The sequence below is a fragment of the Pelophylax lessonae genome (assembly GCF_965119305.1).
Source record: "Pelophylax lessonae genome assembly, chromosome: 3".
Taxonomy (NCBI): Eukaryota; Metazoa; Chordata; class Amphibia; order Anura; family Ranidae; genus Pelophylax; species Pelophylax lessonae.
Window position 1 is genome coordinate 636,511,586 of NC_138770.1, and position 20,762 is coordinate 636,532,347.

General features: G+C 42.0%; 1 protein-coding gene across 2 annotated transcripts in view; it reads right to left on the reverse strand.

Annotated features, from left to right (window-relative positions):
* THADA (THADA armadillo repeat containing) overlaps positions 1-20,762 on the reverse strand; it is a 1,178,628-nt gene that overhangs the window by 1,014,631 nt on the left and 143,235 nt on the right. For both annotated transcript variants that reach the window (XM_082249837.1, XM_082249838.1), the window contains exons 18-19: positions 5,724-5,859; positions 4,401-4,537 (exon numbers count right to left, since the gene is read on the reverse strand). In XM_082249837.1, coding sequence (XP_082105963.1) covers positions 4,401-4,537; positions 5,724-5,859 — 273 coding nt within the window. The remainder of the gene's footprint in view (positions 1-4,400; positions 4,538-5,723; positions 5,860-20,762) is intronic.

Genomic DNA, 20,762 nt, shown 5'->3' on the forward strand with positions numbered 1-20,762 from the left:
GCCTGCTTTTACACACACAAACTTTAATGGCATCACAAGGTTTAGGAGTGTGTCTATGGGAATGTTTGATTTTTCTTCCAGAAGTGCATTTGTGAGATCAGGCACTGATGTTGGACAAAAAGACCTGGCTCACAGTCTGCGCTCTAATTCACCCAAAAGGTGAAGACTTGCATGGGTGTAAGAAGATGTCCGCAGCTGCTTAGTTTTCGGTCACATTAGGAAAGCTATCGGAACGCATAGTGCCCATGTTGGAATGCATGGCGCATGCGCAGTAAGTTTTCTCAGCTGTCACTTCCATTTGCAGAATCTGATAGGTAGCAGTATTCTAATAGAACACCGGCATCGGCCGGAGGACATCAGAGGATCATAGAAACAAATACCGTAGATCGTCCAGAGTGTGGCTCGGGGGTTACAGCTTTTGGTACTGAAAATTAACCCCCGAGCAACACTCAGGATTACCATCAGGGAGGTTAACATCCAGTAATAAACTATCCCACCCTGCTCTGCACATGCTCCGTTGCTCTCCATTTTTTAGGCACTGAAAAATGTGCAGGGGCCGATCAGCTGACAGCGTTAGAGCGTAATTAAACCCTCCTATCCTTTACAGCCAAGGAAACTGCTTTTGTTTGATTTGCAACTGCCATGGTGCTGCACATGAGATTAGCTATGACACCAGCCATTTGATAGTTTGGTTAAGAACACAAGCAAATGTGAGAGTTGGAAATCCCGGCATTGCAGGAATGCAACTTTTTTTAAATGGTTAAATCAATGGGTTTAGTTATGCCCTATGATTTATTGCTGTTTAGGGATCTGGGCTTCAGCAAAATGGCGGCCTCCAGCAAGAAGAAACAGGAGCAATGTGGGAGGCAATTTACAGCACATGCTGTAGCATAATTATTAATGAAAGGAAAGGATGTTCCTTGCTAAAGACATTCTTTTTCATTAAGTTGTTATAGGTAAAGTTCCACTTTAAATGACCAAATGGATAGAGGCAACTCACTGCTACCCCTTTAGATCCTTTCATAGTGGTTGCATTAATTTGCTTGGTCATTTTTTTGTCCGTGTCTGTGGCCAGCAGAAGTGTTTTTTTATCTGAAAGATTTGCGTTTTTTTTTTTTTTTCGGATATTAAGTTGGGGTTTGGTAATCGGTTACTTTGGTTGCAAATAATGCTAAAGTAGCAGTGATTAATTGCACACAATTGCAGCATTGTGTGATCAAGTGCAATTAATGATTACTAAATGCTACCATTTAACCTACATCATAAGGCATACATTATACAATTTTCTTGTACAATTTTCTTTTGGAGTTACCAAAACCATATAATATGAAGTCACTACAAAGTTGATAGTAATCTAATGAATATTGAATAAGAAAATTGTATAATGTATGGCCAGCTTTAGGAGCTATTTACTCAATCAGTTAGCACCTGACCACTACTGAGGAGGAGCAAATTAACCACTTGCCGACTGCCTACAGCATATTTACTGCGACAGTCTGGCTCCTACAGGCAAATCAACATAGGTATACGTCGCTCGCCTGAAGGCCGCTAGGGGGTGAGTGTGCGCTGCCACCAGCGTGCTCCCACTCCCGATTGTCAGCGGGGAAGCCGATGCCTGTGTCAGGCGGCCCCGATTGCCGCCTGACACCAGCGATCTCTCCCCGCTGACAGAGAAGGACGGTCGGCTGATGTAAACACAGCTGTCCGTCCTCCCTGCAATGATCACAGAGACCATGTGATCCTACCATAAAGGATCGCATGTCTCTGTAATCACTTCACAAGCCCACCCCCTCCCAGTTAGAATCTCTCCCCTAGGGTCACCAACCAATATTGTTAACCCCTTCCCTGCCAGTGTCATTATTACAGTAACAGTGCATATTTTTAGCACCGATTACTGTAGTAATGTCACTGGTACCCCCAAAAGCGTCAAAAATGTCAGTAAGGGGGTCCGATCTGTCTGCCGCAATGTCAAAGTCCCGCATAAAATTGAAGATCGCTGCAATTACTAGTAAAAAAAAAAACATTAAAAATGACAAATCTTTCCCGTAGGTAGTAGACGCAATAACTTTTGTGCAAAACAATCAAAATACGCTTATTGCGATATTTTTTACCAAAAATATGTAGCAGAAAACAAATTGGCCTAAAATGTTAAATAATTTTGATTTTTTATTGAGAAGGTCATATAGCAGAATGTGAAAAATATTTTTTTTTTTTTTCAAAATTGTCGCTGTTTTTATGTTTGTAGCGCAAAAAATAAAAATCGCACAGGTGATCAAATACCACCAAAAGAAAGCTCTATTTGTAAGAAAGAAAGGACGTCAACTTCGTTTGGGTACAGCGTCACAAGACCGCGCAATTGTCCGTTAAAATAACGCAGTGCCGAATTGCAAAATAGGGCCTGGTCATTAAGGGGGCAAATTCTTCCGGTCCAAAAGTGGTTAATTGGCAATTTAGGCAAATAGCAATTTCTTTTTATTTCTCTATGCACGCTTATGTAGATTTTGGATTCCCAAATTGTATGATTTTCCACACATCAGACAGACCTGTGTTGAAGTAATAAAGCCAGATTGCACTTTCAGTTTAAATAAGCTAATTCCATTACAGGTACAAAAAAACAAAAGGTATTTAATATCTTATAGTTTGTTTTCCTTTCTAAAGCAGCCACTGAGTATAAAGGATTATCGCCAGGAGGCAGCAGCAGAGAGGAACCTTTGATCTCTGTAGGGAAGCAGTGGCCTCACTGCAGAAGTACCAACACACTCTCTAATTAGTCAGGCCTACAACTTGGAATATCAAAAAATCTCATGCTCTCTACTGAATGCAGAGCTTTGGCTTTTGGTTTTCACACTGCTCTTACACAAGCTGAAGCCCATGTAATACAGGCCTTAGAGAAGGGGGGAGAGAGGCTTTTTTTTTTTCTTCTTTTTAAAGTTGAGAGATATATAATGTTTTATATTCGGATCCCAGATTTGCAACTGTTTAAAGCTCAATACATTTGGTGTATATTAGCTAACTGCATTACAGATTTTTTTTGTTAATCAGCCATGACCTAAGAAAAAAAATCCTGTCCTTTCTCTCTGTGGGAAGCAGAGAACTCTATGAAGAGGCGTGTCAAACCTTCATAGAGTTCTCTGCTTCCCCACAGAGAGAAAGGACAGGATTTTTTTTCTTAGGCCATGGCTGATTAACAAACAAAATCTGTAATGCAGTTTGCTAATATATACCAAATGTACTGAGCTTTAAACAATTGCAATTCTGGGATCTGAATAGAAAAGTTACAGTATCTCACAAAAGTGAGTACACCCCTCACAATTTTGTAAATATTTTATTATATCTTTTCATGTGACAACACTGAAGAAATGACACTTTGCTACAATGTAGTGAGTTGTACAGCTTATATAACAGTAAATTTTCTGTCTCCCGAAAATAAGGGTCCTTTCACACGGCACGATCCATTTTTTTTTCCGCTCAGTGACTTTTTTTTTTCTTTTAAATCAGGCATGTCCAACCTGCGGCCCGGGGGCCGCATGCGGCCTGGAACAGAAGGCAATGCGGCCCACTGGCCCCTGACAATTTTTTTTTTTTTTTTTGCTGGGAGGAAGGAAATCGAGTCGGGTGCATGGCCACAGAGGCAGCCTCGGAGGGGGTCATCCACTAGTTGTGTTAAATTAGTGCGGGGGGGGGGGGGGGTACGGCAGCACGGGAAGGGCGCGGCAGCGTTTTATTACTTATATACCTTAACTAATAGTATATATTTTATATGCGGCCCGAGAAAATTTCTCTACACTCAAATGTGGCCCAGAGAAGCCAAAAGGTTGGACATTCATGTTTTAAATGGACACAGATGAGACTTTTGTAGTGTCCGTTCCATGTGTCCATTTTTCATCCATCCGTTTGCGGATGAAAAACAGACATAATGTAGGTTTATGGGATTGCGGACGTTACCGGATGAAACCGCTGACATCCGTTTTTGTATCCGTTCCATTTTTTTTAAACGGAAGAAAAATAGGGTTCTCTTCCGTCTCAAAAAACGGAACAGAACGGAACGGAATGGACGCAAAACGGATGTCAGCGGATGGTCATCCGCTAACGTCAGCAATCCCATAGACATACATTATGTCCGTTTTCCATCCGCAAACGGATGGGAGGAAAAACGGACATACGTAGCGCCCGTGAAAGGACTCCGACTCAACACACAGCCATTAATGTCTGCAATACTTCTTTTTTAAATAAAGCTGTCCAACGGTATTGCAACAGTATTTTCTAGAACTCTTAACTTTTAATGTGCAACTTTTACAAAACAAACCATCTCTGCATTTTAAAACATTTATATGAACCATTTCCTAGCATCCCTTTACACTAAAAATAGTTATCACTACCTGAGCATAAGAATGAATTACCTGATTCGGTATCCATTGGCATAAGACCTTCTGGAGAAGAACTGTGGACAACAGGTGAGACAATGGCAGAGAGGCGGTAAGACAATGTAATCAGCTGCAATACCAACTTTCTCCAATCCTCAACCGCCAGGAGACTCCTGAGGACAATCACAGACATTTTCATCAATAACTATCTTATATAGTGTAAAGATTATCAACACATAACGATGATAAAAAGAAACAAAAGCAGCAGAAATGTCAAATCACAAAACAACCAAGAAACGAATAACTTTACCCTATACAAGATAAAATTAGGGCCAGGTTCACACTGCTGCAGTACAATTTTGATCTGGTTTACAGTGTAAATATGTGATGCAACTTGGATATGGTTTGCATATTCTATGGGGCTAAAATTGTGCTGGGATTGCATCATAGTACGGAAATCTTTTCCAAAATCGCGCCATGCTGAGTTACATGGTTAATCTGGTTGAAAAAAGTCCATCCAGCTTGACCAACACAGAAAAAAAAAAAAAAAAAAAAAAACCAAAAACCTCCATATAAAACTATGAACACCTACAGTTGATCAAGAGGAAGACAAAATAAAAACCCCAATAAAGCATGAACCAATTTACTTCAACAGGGGGAAAAAAATCCTTCCTGATCCCCCAACAGGCAATCGGATTTTCCCTGGATCCACTTTACCTATAAATGTTAGTATCCAATTATCCAGGCCTTTTTTTTAAGCAATCTACTGAGCTGGACCGAACCAGATCTTGAGAGAATCTATTCCACTATTCAACAGCTGTTACTGTGAAGAAGCCTTTTCCGTATTTGGAGATTAAATGTTTTCCTCTAGACATAAAGAGTGCCCTCTTGTCCTCTGTGATGATCTTAAGGTAAATAACTCAACACCCAGATCACTATATGGACCACGTATGTATTTATACATGTTTATCATACCCCCCCCCCCCTTAATCTCCTTTTCTCAACAGAATAAATTCAGCTCTTCTAATCTTTTCTTATAGCTGAGCTCCTCCATCCCTTGTATCAGTTTGGTTGCCCTTCTCTGTGCTTTCTCCAGTTCCCCGATATCCTTTTTATGAACTAGTGCCCAAAACTAAACAGGTTTTATTGCAATGTGGTGTGAGAAAAGCACAGGATTCACTGTGTTTCCTGCATCGCATCAGTGTAAACCTAGGCTCAAGGTAAACGTATCATTTTAGGTGCAGGCGTGTGCACGCAAGCTGAAAATGGGGGAGAAAAAAAGTCAATAGCAGATCTGCATCATTATTTGGGAATGCACACTAGATTAGGTTGCAGACCGGCTTTAGTAATGTCTCTTACCCCACAGACAACTGCTCCAATGCCCCGATGACACAGTGCACTCGGCCATACAAAGGAAACGAGGATGCAGCTTCCAGCAAGGAACTCTCTGCTTGTACAATTTCACGCTCAAGGACGTCCATTAACACTCTGACCACTGAAAAATGTAGATCATACACAAGATTGTAACATTCATTTTACTACAACAAACATTTTGCATCATTCATCAAATGTTCTAATTTAAGGTAAATGTATAGCAAGAACTTTTCTTTCCATTTTTAGACAGAGTAGCGAAGGGTTAAAACTCTTATTAGGTTACTTATTGAGGTCTGTGTCTCACTGGGGAGATTTTGCTTCACTTCCTATCTTGGGGGCAAAACAAAAAGTGAGATGAATTCCCAACAAAGTGAGGGAAATTTACATCTTAGACAATTGTCACCAGAACTTTTTTCTCCTTTTCCCCTCAAAACCTGCTGTAATGACAACTCTAAAATCTGTGATTTTCCACTTACTTAAAGCTCAAATCGATGATCTTTTGACAAGAAAATGTAATGGGGCAAGATGGAAAACAAAATTTTTAATGAGAATGTGGTTTTTGTTTGGGAAAAATCCTACCTATTGTGAGGCTGGTCATTGATTGATAATTTTTCTTTCAGTTAGCCAGCAGGTTGAAAAAAAAAAAAAAACAGATTCCTCCATCCAGACAATCGAGGAATCCTCCCCCCTGACACATTAAGGGAGATTTACTAAAACTGGAGCACTCAGAATCCGGTGCTGTCCTTGGTAGTCAATCAGCTTCTAACTTCAGCTTGTTCGATTAGCTCTGGTTCACACCAGTGCGGCTTTGAAGCTGCGCTACATCAGCGGGACTACAAAGCAGACTATCAGTGCGATGTCATGTGCAGCTTGCTGACATCAATAGATGTTAATGCAAGTCGCACTGAAATTGCACCAGAAATGGTGAAGGAGTCTTTTTCAAAGTTGCAGCGATTTGAACAGTTCCATTGCTGCAAAAGGGGTGCGACTTGTCAATCTACTTCCATGTCTTATTGTCGAATACACCATCTGGACTTGTAATGCGACTTGACAGTTCAAAGTCGCATGACAAGTCCCAAGGGTGTATTCGACAATAAAACCTGGAAGTATATTGGTTTCTATGTAGAGCTGCACCAAATTTTGCATGCTCCAGTTTTAGCAAATCTCCCCCCTTGTATTATAACAGGGATGCCTCCATTGGTTGCAATGGCTGATTGAAAAAAAAAATTCCAACAAGCTTGTTTAATTTCTTTTGAGCAGGGGTGGGCACAAATGGATTGAAATTCAGATAGCCCCTGCTTAACCGGTCGAATTTCGATCCATTTATTGCCAGCCTAATGAGTATATTCTAAGCACAAAAGAAACCTGTTTAATACATCTGGGATTCCATTCAAGTAGCAGGTCTGGATGAAATTCTGAAACTGAATTTAACTCAATGAAAATAAGATGGAATGCACTAAAAAAATATTTTTCATAATTTCCATATGAAGGTTTGAATTAAATTCTACTGGTGCATGGCAAGCTTGGCAAAAGTCACTAGGGAAGAGAGGGGTGAATCAACCCTGCGGCGGCAGAAATAAAAACTCATTAGAGCAAACTTTAACCTTTCAACACGAAGGAACCATTGAAATACCTTTACGATCTCAGGGAACCCCTCTTAAAAAAAAAAAAAAACTACATCTACAACTCATGATACATTAGTGTGATGGTCAGTGGGAAGAATGCTCCTTACACTTGTGGTCATTGGAAAGAATTACCCCCTTACAGCTAAGAAGATCAATGGTGTCAGTGGGAACTTATCTGAGAGGCAGCTCAAGAAACCCCAAAAACCTCTGTATGAACCCTAGTTGAGAAACCCTGCATTATAGAGTCCAACCCTTTTCCACTCTATCCAAAACTAAAAGAAAAAATCATGCTTTTACCTACAATTCAAATCACAGTTGAACACATTCATCTTTAGACTCCTCATACGGACAGTGCGTGGACTGGAAAGACCTAAAACCTTTGCTCGTGGTTAAAAAAAAATAAAATAAAAACCCAAATACACTTTTGGCAGAAATGCCAGCACTAAAATGATAACTTAAAGCAAAACAAAAATGTTTCTTTTACAGCGCTGCTTTATTTGGCCAAGAATTTGTCTGGCCCGAAATCAGGCCAAAACGTTAACTCGAACTTCCAGAAAGACTGCGGCATGAACTTCTAGAGTGATGAGAGACAAGAAAAACAGCACCCACTTCTGTAACTGGTACGGAATTGTGTCCCCACAATGCACACTTTATCCTCTCAAAGTTAAATACTATTTTGACACCCCCAAAGTATTCTTTTAAAATTCCCTCTGGCTTTCATCATTTTATTTCTTACAGGACTGTGAAAGTAGAACATTTCCACATCATGGTGCTTTGTGAGCGGAAGGAAGACCAAAAACTTTCTTCAGATTTCCATGCATGCAGGGCTTCTCACTTTTGACTGCTGTGAACTGCACTATGCAGACAATGGCTGTAACAATTAGGGGTTACAGTGGTCATCTTTTGGTGAACACTGGAAAAACTGTGTACACAGAAAATTTAAGCAGTTGTAAGAGGCCAAGGTTTTTTAACTTCATGCATAAATGCAAAAAAAGCACCTGTGTGCAGCAGCCCCCATAGCAACCCCCTAATACCTACCTTAGTCCCATCTTGAACCAGCGATGTGCACAAGGAGCAATGCTCTGCCAAATCTCTTCCTCCTCATTCGCTGAGACAGCAGTGGGAGCCATTGGCTCCCACTACTGTCAAACACAAGCAGTGAGCCAATGAGGAGAGAATGGTGGGCGGGGCTGAGCCATGCTCCATGTGCGAATTGACACACAGAGCAACGGCTCAGGCGCTTTAAGCATACACATTACATCAGTAGTAGAATAAGAAAGAGAAAAAAGTAAAAAAAAAAAAGGACAAAAAAAAGGACAAAGCCTTAATCCGTACTGCAAATAGATTCTTTGAAGAAGAGAGGGGGCAAAGGACTGGCTTCTACATTCAAATTAATTTACAGTTAAGCCGGCCATACGCACAGTGAGAGAAATTTCCTGGTCTTCCCCATCAACACAGACAGTGTTGATGCAGGAATCCCTCCTTCCGAGCCATTGTATTCTCCCAGTGGGGTGAGGGGGGAGCATGAGAAGCCATCCCCGTTGGCAGAAGACAGCAATGATTGCTAGCGGCTGAACCAGCCGCTAGCGATAATCGCAAGTAAAATCCAGCAGGCTGGTTGTACCCAAGTTGATCAATCAACTTAGGACATTCAGCCTGCCCACACATGGTTTGAATCTCGGCCGGTTCAGCAAGATTCAAAACTTGTATGGCCTGCCTTTAACATAGGATCAAAATTGGGAATTTTGACTTACTGTACACACATGCAGAAGCAAATTGAGAGGGGGATGCAAAGAGTTGGACAGTAGGGTTCAATATTTTACTGGGGGAAAATTATTCTAACTTGGGCTGTGTCCATGATTAGACCAAGGTACTCCAGACAGTGGGGTTAATTAACTAAAACTGGAGAGTGCAAAATCTGGTGCAGCTGTGCATGGTAGTCAATCAACTTCTAACTTCAACTTGTTCAATTAAGCTTTGACAAAAAAAAAAGGCCTCAAAGCCAAATGGTTTCTATGCAGAGCGGCACCCCTTTTTCACCCTTCAGTGATAGTAAATCAACCCCAGTGTGTGGACTGGAAAGCGGATTTTGGAAAGTTGATTATCATGTCACAGGTTTAGAGGAACTGGCTGGTCATTAGGGTGCTGGCAGTTAGGGTCTTGGTTGAAGAGCCATCCAGGTAACCTGTGACCTGAATGATCTGGGTTTGAAAAAAAGTCAGAAGCAGGGCAAGCATGTTTGTGAATTCTGTGCATATAAGAGCCCGAATGGTAGTGCTACAAACTGGAAGTGCTGGTCTTCCACAACAAAACGCAGGAAGTGTTTGATGGGAAAATGGAGATCTGTCGATAGGCATATTGTTTGTCTACTGACGCAAGAAATTCCCATAGTCTGAGAGAAGCAATGACAGATCTCTGGATTTTCAGTAGATAAAGAAATCCGTTTAGATATTTAAAGTCCCATATTGAGTGGATGCCCTCATTTGGTTTTCATACTGTGAATGGGTTTGAACAGAAACCTGAAAATCTTTATGCTGGAGGAACTGGTACAACCACCCCTTGTGCTTGAAGTTGGTGCAAGGCAGCCATTAAATCTGCCTTTCTTTTGGTCTGAAGCTGGAACAATTGAAGGTAAAAAGCTTGGAGAGACCAGGGATTGAAACTCTGTTTTGTATTCCTTAGATAGGACAGATTGGACTCAGAGGTCTGGAACATCTCAGATCCAGACAGGCGCAAAGGCCAGCAGATGTCCCCCTTCATTATAAAGAGAGTTTCTAGGAAGGCTTGGTAGGCCAGGATTGGAGGCATGAGAAGAACAAAAGGATCTAATTCTTTGGGTTGAGGCGGACGCTGCAGGTATAAGAGAGATAGACTTTTTATTATGGGGTGAGAACGCCTCTTCCCCAATTACTTCCTTGATGAATTTATCACCTAAAAATGACCATCAAAACGCAAGAATGTTCAGCAACCCAAGCTTTCAGACAAAAATACTGTGCAGGTGTACAGAGGTAAGAGTGATTTGTGAAGCTTGTCAAATTACATTTTCAGGGGAATCAATGCAAAATAGGGCTGAATGCATCCGTTCTAATTGTTCTGAAATGGGGGGGCATCAAAGAGTTTCCTGGTCTCTATTCATGTGTCTCCAATAGTTAGCGAAAGTCTAGCAATTTAAAAATCATTGATAGTTCATATGGGCTCAAAAAAGTGCCACATCCCAAATCACAAATGCTTAAGTAGACATATAAGAAAATGAATACATCTCTTACAAAATGAAAACTTGTACAAATTTACAAATGGGTTTAAAAGACTATTAAAAGCATTATCCACTTCCCCAAATGAGAGAGAGAGACTGGCTCATAAGGGTACGGGGAATCCAATCAGCAGAGGAGTGGCGGTATCAACGTGTCCATACATACTCTCAGTTGTACAAGATTTGGGCATTATGGATTGATTTTACCACCTTTTGACAAGGAGCGGATGGTGTAGGTTTCTTGAATCTGAATACGGATATGTACCTCACATTTTTCAAGATAGATTTTCATGATGCTTTACTTGGGGTGGTTTGATTTTTTTTTAAATGTTTAAATGCTGTTTTTACCCCTCCTCCCCCAGGTGGCAGACGGGGGGTTCTCTGTTCTGAGTCTTTTTTCTTTTCTATTCTCCTCTTCCTTTTGCCCTTTCCCCCCTGACTCCTCTACGTGTTTCTTCTGCCTTTTCAGGTCCCAATAGGCTCTTGTACTAAGCCCTTGTTTGGGCTTTTATTGGAAATCTTTTTTGCTTGCTCTCTGCACTAATCTGTTGTGATTATTTCCGCACTATGCTCCTGGGTTACACAGGGCATTTGACTTTGTGGGAGCAATATGTCTCTGAGACCTGTCATTTCTTATGTCACCAAAATTATGTTGGAGTCTTTTGTTCTTATTGACTCATTGTTTTCTGTATGCCTATAAATAAGGATTAAAAAAAAAAAACATGGCTCCTTTCACAATAAATATCGCCTGCTTAGAGTACAGCAGCTTACATGAGAACCAACGTCTCCCATACAATAGACGGTTACAAAGCTCAATGCGTACAAGTTTGCCTTTTATAAATAAATATATATTATATATAAAAAAATATATATTATGTTAAACAAAAAACGTGTCACCACAGAGTGGCACTGTGGACACTAGTACTGTACACTGTGCCTCATCCTAAATTACGTGAACAAATGAATGAGAGAATTTATGGACTTCAGTGGCACAACATGATCTTACAATAATAATTGTTAAAAATATTTCTTTATTAAATTCATAAAACCTCACAGAGCATTCCAGCTTGGCATTGTATGGACATGTAGGAACCTTAGAAGCACTAGCTATAGTAGCCCTGTGTTGATTACCAATCGGTGGATTGATCTTAGGCGATTCGGTCACTTTTCTGAGGACATGCGTGATCACTTACTATTATAACCACTAACGACTTTTATAAAAAAAAGAAGAGGATTGGTTTTCTAGCCTTCCTGAATATTAATGGTTGATCCGCTACAAGCAATAATGTCTTACCAAATGTATAATATATTCATTAATCAGTATAGATGTACCCCCCATCTCCACAACTGTTTAGGGTGTACTACTCTGCACAGTGCTTGATGCCTCCTGTGATCACTTTATTTGGCTTATTACTATGAGTTTAGATAAAACCTTCAAGCTTTAAGATAATATGCTCCTGAGGAAGCGCTATTGAGCACTAAATATATTGAGCTTCATCTATCTTCTATCATTGGAACCTACTATCTGGATATTGATTACCACCACCTGTTTTATGGATTGGTCTTTGACCAGCATAGTATACACATTTTTGAGCGGGCTATTTTCATATCCAGGTTTGAAGGTCCTTTGTAGTGCTGGGCTAAATTTTTATCCATTTAGAAAGTAATGTTTTTATTAATGAATTTATCAATGTATATGTGAGGTTTTATGAATTTAATAAATATTTTTAACAATTATTATTGTTGTAAGGTCATGTTGTGCCACTAAAGTCCATCAATTCTCTCATTCATTTGTTTTATAAGAGATGCATTATTAAAACTATGTGTTTTATGAAAAACTGTTTTGTTGCACAGTGCCTCAAAAGTCATGCCATTTTCTTATATTTCGACTTTGTAATCTGGTAATATAGACATGGCAGCAATTGCTGGGTGCAAAGCTGGACCTGCAAGAGCAACCAAAATCTCTAGGAGGGCTCAAAACGTCAAAAGAGGGAACATCCTTGATAGGAAAGGTAAGAGGTCTATGGAGAATGGAAAGAACAGTATCCACCATGGGAATGGTTTTTTTATACTTCAACTTACCCATAGGGATTTGTTTTGGCTGTAGAGACTCAGGTGATGTTAGGCAAAGGCTAGTGCGCACGCACCACATCAGTGGAAAGTATTGGGCGGGAAGCAGTAGCTTGTACCTCATAAGCTTCAGAAGATTCTTTGATGCTTCTGGTACAAATTGAGGGTTTCCTTATACTTTCATCCAGTAAAGGAAGTTTCCTCTCTAATTCCTGAAAAGGATCATGGGGAATAAAGGACGAGTAGAAATTCTGGCTTCTGGAAACTGAAGGTTCTAGTTTTCCAAAAAACCAACAGAGTGGAGGAGAAATCTGCTTTTGTCAGATGGGCTGCATGGTGCGTGCCTGAGAGTGAGCTAGAGTCAGGCGAGGGGGGATCAGTTTTATTATAGGACATTACTCCAAGACAAGGGAACAGCTATCACCTTGAGCAGTGTTCTGGGTTTCCTGTAGGCTGTCAGCAGATAGCATGTTGTACTAGCCTTTAGTCCCAGCTTCCTTGTACCTGTGATCCACCACTGCTAGTGAGAATTGTGAAATGGATGGGGTTCTTGCAAGTTGAGAGAAGGAGCTGCTAAAAGCCGGTGGCTGTGTCTCTGTAAAAGATAGCAATGGGAATGCAGCAACATACTGCGTGTGTTCTCAGCCGAACAGGATGGGGGGGGGGGGGGGGTACATGTCAACTAGGACGCATGATGCAGTTACCTCATCTCTCTGAGACTGAGTTCAGATAGGAGGGAAAAACAACCAAACCCATAAGTGCTTTGGAAGCCTTGAAGACAATATGGCAGAGAGTGCCACTAAACCGCTCTGCTCTGTTTATATTGTGTTTGAAGCCAGGAGTCAGTATTGATATACAAGAAAACTAGGTCTTAACTTATCTATGACACTGGACCTATTAGAGGTCATGGCTTTGTCTGTCATGGTGGGCATAACCCCCCCCCCCCCCAAAGGGGTCTTCAGGGTCTAGAAACCACATAAAAGAACTACAACCCTGGACCTATATAGCACCCTGCAGCTAACTTCACACGTTGTGCTTCAGGCCAAGGTGGGCTCCTAACAGGTGGGTTCTGGGTATGGTTCCTGAGGTACATATCGAGGATAACCAATCTGGGAACTGCTGGGTAGTGCAATGCAATAAGCGGTCAGAAATTGACAGAAGATTTAGATGAAAAAAATGTCCGATTTAAATTAATATTTCTCCAGAGCAAAAAAGGTCCATCACCTAAGGACACAATGAAAAAAACAAATCCTCTTCTATCTTAAAGCGGGGTTTTACCCTCAAAATGAACTTTTCCCCGCCCACTTGCTCTAAATTACCTGAAAAACAATTGGATAAATACATTTTTTTTTTTGATTCACTTACCTTGTTTTTAAAGAAAATATACTTACCTTCCCTTCTCTTCCTCCCTCTGCGGCCGCGGCCCACGTCGTCACTTCCTCCTTGCATTGACTCCTGGGAGATGAACGTCATCGATCCCAGGAGTCAATGCGCCTGCACCGGCCCTGCTCGTCACTTCCGGTGCAGGTGCATCATTCCCTGCTGAACAGCACACTCGAGGAATGCCGCTTAACTTGGGTACTTAAAAATCTCCATAGACAACACTTTAAAAATTTTTACAGGTTACCTGTTTAGAGTTCTAGAGGAGGTCTTGGGCTAGAATTGTTGTTCTCGCTCTAGCGACGACACCTCACATATGTGGATTGAACGCCATTTACATATGTGGGCGCGACGTACATATGCATTCACTTCTGCTTTTTTTTTTTTTTTTTTACACTTTCCCTTAATTATTTTTCATCACTTTTACTCCTATTACAAGGAATGTAAACATATCTGGTAATAGGAATAGTGCATGACAGGTCCTCTTTATAGAGCGATCTGGGGTCAATAAGACCTCAGATCTCTCCTACAGGCTGGAAAGCCTAAGATCAAAAAAGAAAAAAAAAAAAATGATCTTGGCTGGAAAGCCGAGATCACGGCAGTATTTACAACTGCCAGGCCAGACAAGACATCATAATGTCATGCACGGGCCGCCTCCAAGACTCAGAGACTGCCGGGGTCAATCTGGTCCTCTGTATTCTCTATGGTGTACTTCCGCAGCTGGCGGATTCTGGAGTACTGGAGGGTGGGGGGGGGGCCTGTAAGCACATTTAAGTGGCTGAACAGCTGCTATGATTGTTCTTATGGTGAAGGGAATCGCTGGTTAAAAAAAAAAATTATATCTGAATGATGCTTGTAACTGTAGGCATTGTTTAGCTATCTCCACTCAAATCCCAGGACGTCATATGACGTACTGTGGTAGGGAGTGGTTAAAAAAAACATGGTCCCGATGTCTGGATTCTAACGTATCAACCCATTCTTCATTGTTCTTGGGAGCGTGTATAGGAAGCTAGGTGGTTGCTCTGCCAATGGACTAGGAAGTTATAGGTCTTTCTGTCTAAAAACACATGAAGAAAGGGAGGTGCAAAAAAACATGGAAAGCCAAGACACCAGCTAAAATCTATCAGTAATTAGAAAGCAATCCTGCCCCTTGTCAGTGCAAATTATTGTTAACTGGTTCAGTCTAAACAGATGACCTATAAAAAGGTGTTTCATGACCAAGGTGTCATCTCATGATGGGTAAAAGCAAAGAGCTCTCTCAAGAACCCTGCTACCTTATTGTTGCAAAACATACTGATTGCATTGGTTACAGAAGGATTTCTAAATTTCTGAATGTACCAGTGAGCACTGTTTGGGCCAAAATTCAAAAGTGGAAAGAATATAATTTCACCATAAACCGGCCACAGTCAGGTGCTTCTGACAGAGGAGTGAAAATAATTATCAGAAGAGTTGTCCAAGAGCCAAGGACCACTTGTGGAGAGCTTAAGAAAAACCTGAAATTAGCAGGTACAATTGTTTCAAAGAAAACAATAAGTAATGCACTCAACCACTATAGCCTGTATGCACGCTCATCACGCAAGAATGAAGAAAAAGCAAGTTGAAGCTCATTTAAAAAGTTTGCTGTACAACATTTAGACAAGCGTGTTACTGGGAGAATATAGTCTGGTCAGTTGAGACCGAAATTGTACTCTTTGGATGCCATAATACACACCATGTTTGGAGGTCAAATGGCACTGCACAACACCCCAAAAACACCCCCATACCAACAGTGAAGTTTGGAGATGTGAACATCATGGTGTAGGGCTGTTTTTCAGCATGTGGTAGTGGCAAACTTCATATCATTGAAAGAAGTACGAATGGAAAAATGTACCAAGACATTCTTGATAAAAATCTCCTGCTATCTACCAGGATGACAAAAATCAAACGAGGGGTGGACATTTTAGAAAGACAATGATCCCAAACACAAAGCCAAGGAAACTCCCAATTGGTTTCAAAGAAAGAAAATAAAGCTGCTAGAATGGCCCGGCCAATCACCTGATTTAAATCCAATTGAAAATCTATGGGAAGAACTAAAGATCAGAGCTCATAGAGGCCCAGGAAACCTTCAAGATTTGAAGACGGTTTGTGTGGAAGAATGGGCCAAAATCACACCTGAGCAATGCATGCGACTAGTTTCTCCATACAGGAGGGGTTTTAAACTGTCATTACCAACAAAGGATTTTGTAAGAAGCATTAAAATAATTTCAGTTAGCGTGTTCAATACTTTTTACCTGTGTCCCATTCTATTGCACATAACTTAATTTCTGAACTTATTTTTTTTGTCAATAACACCTTTAGAAATATATTTAGAAAAATGACGTGTTCAATACTTATTTTACCTGCTGTGTATTGCAGCTTACCAATCCTTAGACTGACTGCATTCATTTACTTTTTTTCATACCTTTCCAGAAATACGGTGTCGTTGGAAAATGAAAAAAAAAAACTCTTCCTTCCAAGCTATCTTTACATTACATTATCTGTAAATTACATACTCCTCCTACCCCAATAGAAATAAAGTGAGGAGGATGGGTTTGTAGTAAGAATCAGGAGAACAGCCTCGTTTCACAACCATGGCTCCTCCATATATACAGTACAGTGAGTAAATGTTGGGTGTTATTAGCAGGATTACCTATAGAAAACAAAGAGAGAAATGCCTGCAAAAAAAAAAAGAGAACTAATGCCGACACCTGATCTAAGGACTGGTAAGCTGTGATATTACGGAATTTTAGAGTTGTCACCAGAAGTGAGGAGAAATCTTCCAATAGGCACGCATGTACTGGGGACAACTGTCTAAGAGGGAATTTCCTTTTACGTCCCGTTGCACCTCGTAGGCAGGAAGTAAAAAAAAAAAAAAAAAAAATTCTTCATAACTTTAATTAAAACTAATTTTAAAAAATCGTCCACAGTTTATAGAGTATCTGCACCCAAAAATTAAAACATAATTTTCTTAATTTCCCCAGTAGAGACAAAGAAAGCAATAAAAACTGGATAGAGATTCTGTTTCCCACTCCATCCAAAACAAAAAAAAAGTTATGGCTATACAAGCACTAAAGAGAGACTTCACCCCATCTACGTTCAACTAAATTCCCTCCATTTAAAAACTGTTCCTGTATGGTAAAAAAAAAAATATATACTTATGGAAACCAGCGTTGTCATTTTTGCAGACAAAGTTCTACTTCGCCGCTCTAATCCCATGTTGCCATTCTGAAATATCCCGTGCATGCGCAGACATATCACAGGTCTCTGCCAGATCTTAAATACCTGACACAGACTAGTGGCTTACCTGCAAATGCATGAGATCTCAATGCAAACATGCACACCTTACTAAAACTACTTCCTGGGACACCCCAGGAGGCAGTGGGGAGGAAACCTACGTCAACCTTGTCTATGTCAGGAACTCAGACAGTGGAGGGCTACACAAGAAAAGGGTGTTAAACATTTCCTAAAATGGTATATTATCTGCTAGTCTGAACAATTTAGGGAGCAGATGAGAGAAAACGGAATTTTTGTAAAATCTTACCTGTAAAATTCCTTTCTCTGAGTCCTCCGACAGTCGCCGCCTCTCCATATTCTTCACATATGGGGTATTAGACTTTGCTCCGAAGGAGTAGCTAGGCAACAGAATATGTTAACATTAAAGCTTTTAACATATCCCACCCTCAAGGGGTGGTCCCCTCAGTCAATACCCTCCTACTTCCTGCAACCATATCTCAGTTTTAGTGGAATAGCAGTAGAGTATACAACCAAACCCCAAAAGAGGGGCGGGGGCGGCGACTGTCGGAGGACTCAGAGAAAGGAATTTTACAGGTAAGATTTTACAAAAATTCCGTTTTCTCTTACGTCCTCCGACAGTCGCCGCCTCTTCATATTCGTCACATATGGGGACGTCCCAAAGCAGTGCAAACATGAGGGGTGGGAAACGCATCCGCGCCGAAAAGGCAACGCAGTCTCCGCATCAAAGAAAGGAACCTTACCAAAGGAAGGAAACCAGCTGGGCAACAGGAAAAAACAAGTGCTCAACAGGAGCAACAACCCAGGAAAAGACAAAAAACCAGGGAATGTAAAACTTATCCCAACAGCCAGAGGTCCCCAACAAGGGACCCTAGGAAATTGCCGCACTAAGAACCTTGCGGCCAAAGGAAGCATCTGCCGATGCCTGAACATCTACTTTGTAGAATCTTGTGAACGTGTGTACGGTCGACCAGGTCGCCGCCTTACACACCTGGGCTACAGAAGCCCCATGACGACAGGCCCAAGACGTACTCAAAGATCTAGTAGAGTGCGCCTTCACAGGCACAGGGGGAACCTTCCCCTGCAAGGCATAGGCCTGTTCAATGGTCTGCCTGATCCATTTGGCAATGGTAGAGGCCGAAGCCGCCATGCCCTTCCGAGGACCCTCTGGAAGAACAAACAAGGAGTCCGTCTTTCGAAAAGACTCAGTCGATTTAAGGTAAACCCTAATCGCCCGAACAACATCCAGAGAATGCAATCTCACCTCCTGTGGATGTTTAGGCTTCGCGCACAGCGAAGGTAAGACAATATCCTCATTAAGATGGAATTCCGAAACTCGTTTCGGAAGAAAAGAAGGATTAGGTCGCAAGACCACCTTATCCAAATGAACAACCAGGTACGGAGACTTGCAGGACAAAGCTGCCAGCTCCGACACTCTGCGAGCCGAAGTGATCGCCACCAAAAAGGCGACCTTTTTGGACAACATAGACAACGAGATCTCCCTGATCTGTTCAAAAGGAGCACGTTGCAACACAGACAGAACGAGATTCAAGTCCCAAGGGGGCAAGGGATCCCTCCTAGGAGGAACCAGATGCCGCACACCCTGAACAAAGGTGCCAACCAAGGAGTTGGAAGCCACGGGACGTTGAAACAGAACGGCCAGTGCAGACACCTGACCCTTTATCGTAGCCAGCGCCAAACGCTGATCAACTCCCGTTTGAAGGAAAGACAGCACACGGGAAACCGAGTACGTGCGGGGTGAAAACCCCCTGGACTCACACCAGGCAAAATAGGCCTTCCAAGTACGGTAATAAACCTTCCCCGAGGAAGACTTCCTCGCGTTGATCAAAGTATGAACGACCTCCGGAGAGAGACCCTTCTCCTTCAGGACCTCGGTCTCAACAGCCAGGCCGTCAAAGCCAGCGACTGTAAAGCAGGATGGTATATCGGTCCTTGAGACAGTAGATCGTCTCGAAGAGGCAGACGCCACGGGGCGTCGACCGCCAGATTCACGAGGTCTGCGTACCAGGACCGGCGGAGCCAGTCCGGTGCCACCAGAATCACCGTGCTGCGTTCCGAGTGTAACCTGCGAAGGAACCTGGACAGCAACTGAATCGGTGGAAACGCATACATCAGCCTGTACTGATGCCATCCCTGTATAAGAATACATGTCAGATCGCCGCAGCGATCGCTGTATATGCCCAAACATGCCAAAAAAACATGCCCCACAGCACACAGCTTCACACACTGATCAGACTGACACACACAGTGTCACACAGCTCCCCCCCCCCCCCCTTGCAGCCCACAGCATGCAGCCGAGAGATAGGGAGACAAGCAGTGTGAATAGAGGCAGGTTACACAGTCCCAGACTGACACCCCCCCAGACAGACAGGCCCCCACATAGATACACTTACCTCACAATGGCGTGGGGGACCCGCACAGGCGAACAAGCCGCTGCACATGAGGCAGGGAGAGTCGCAATTCAAGACGCACAAAATGGGGGTTAAGAAACCGCACAGCGTCCAGTGAGGTAGCCACTGCACCGAACAGGGATGGGTCGTTCACTGTGCCAGGAGCGTTACCTGGCTGAACGCTCGATGGCAGGCTGGGAAGCCACTGACCCACGACCTGCGACCAGGGGGATCAGCCCGAGACCCAGCCCGCATGATCCTCTTCATCAGAAGAACTAACTAACGCTGACAAAAATAACAGCTAAGTAAAGGTAGAGAGAAAACTCAAACAAAATTTCAAAAAGAAGAAAGAGTCTGGGGCAGAAAGCCCCAGCACAGAGAGAGCCAGCCACTCCTGACAAGCTAGACATTAAAACTGAGATATGGTTGCAGGAAGTAGGAGGGTATTGACTGAGGGGACCACCCCTTGAGGGTGGGATATGTTAAAAGCTTTAATGTTAACATATTCTGTTGCCTAGCTACTCCTTCGGAGCAAAGTCTAATACCTCATATGTGACGAATATGAAGAGGCGGCGACTGTCGGAGGACGTAAGAGAAACTTCTTTTAATGGGTGAAGGTCTGCTTTAAATTACAAAGACAACACCAAAGTGAATAAATTACACGTTAATGTAATTTAAAAAGTCATTTTCAGTTTGCAACTTTCTTTAGAAGGATACCTGGTGAACATTGAACATCATGTCCCGCATGTCCTGCACTGTCGCCCAATTGTCTTATGTAAAAAAGGAGGCATGGGTAACAGTGGTGCTGTATACATCCAAAAAATAGATAGCCAGCACTCTCTAAACATTGTATTAAAAACACAAGTGTTAGTTGCAAATCTAAATGTAAGCCACTGTTGGATGGGCACCCCTCTAAAATAAAAAATGGATGACAGTAGGAGAAAGGATTTTAAATGTTAGTTGCTTTGGCTGCGAATGTCATCAGCACCGCCAAAATGTTAGTGCTACTAACTCTTAG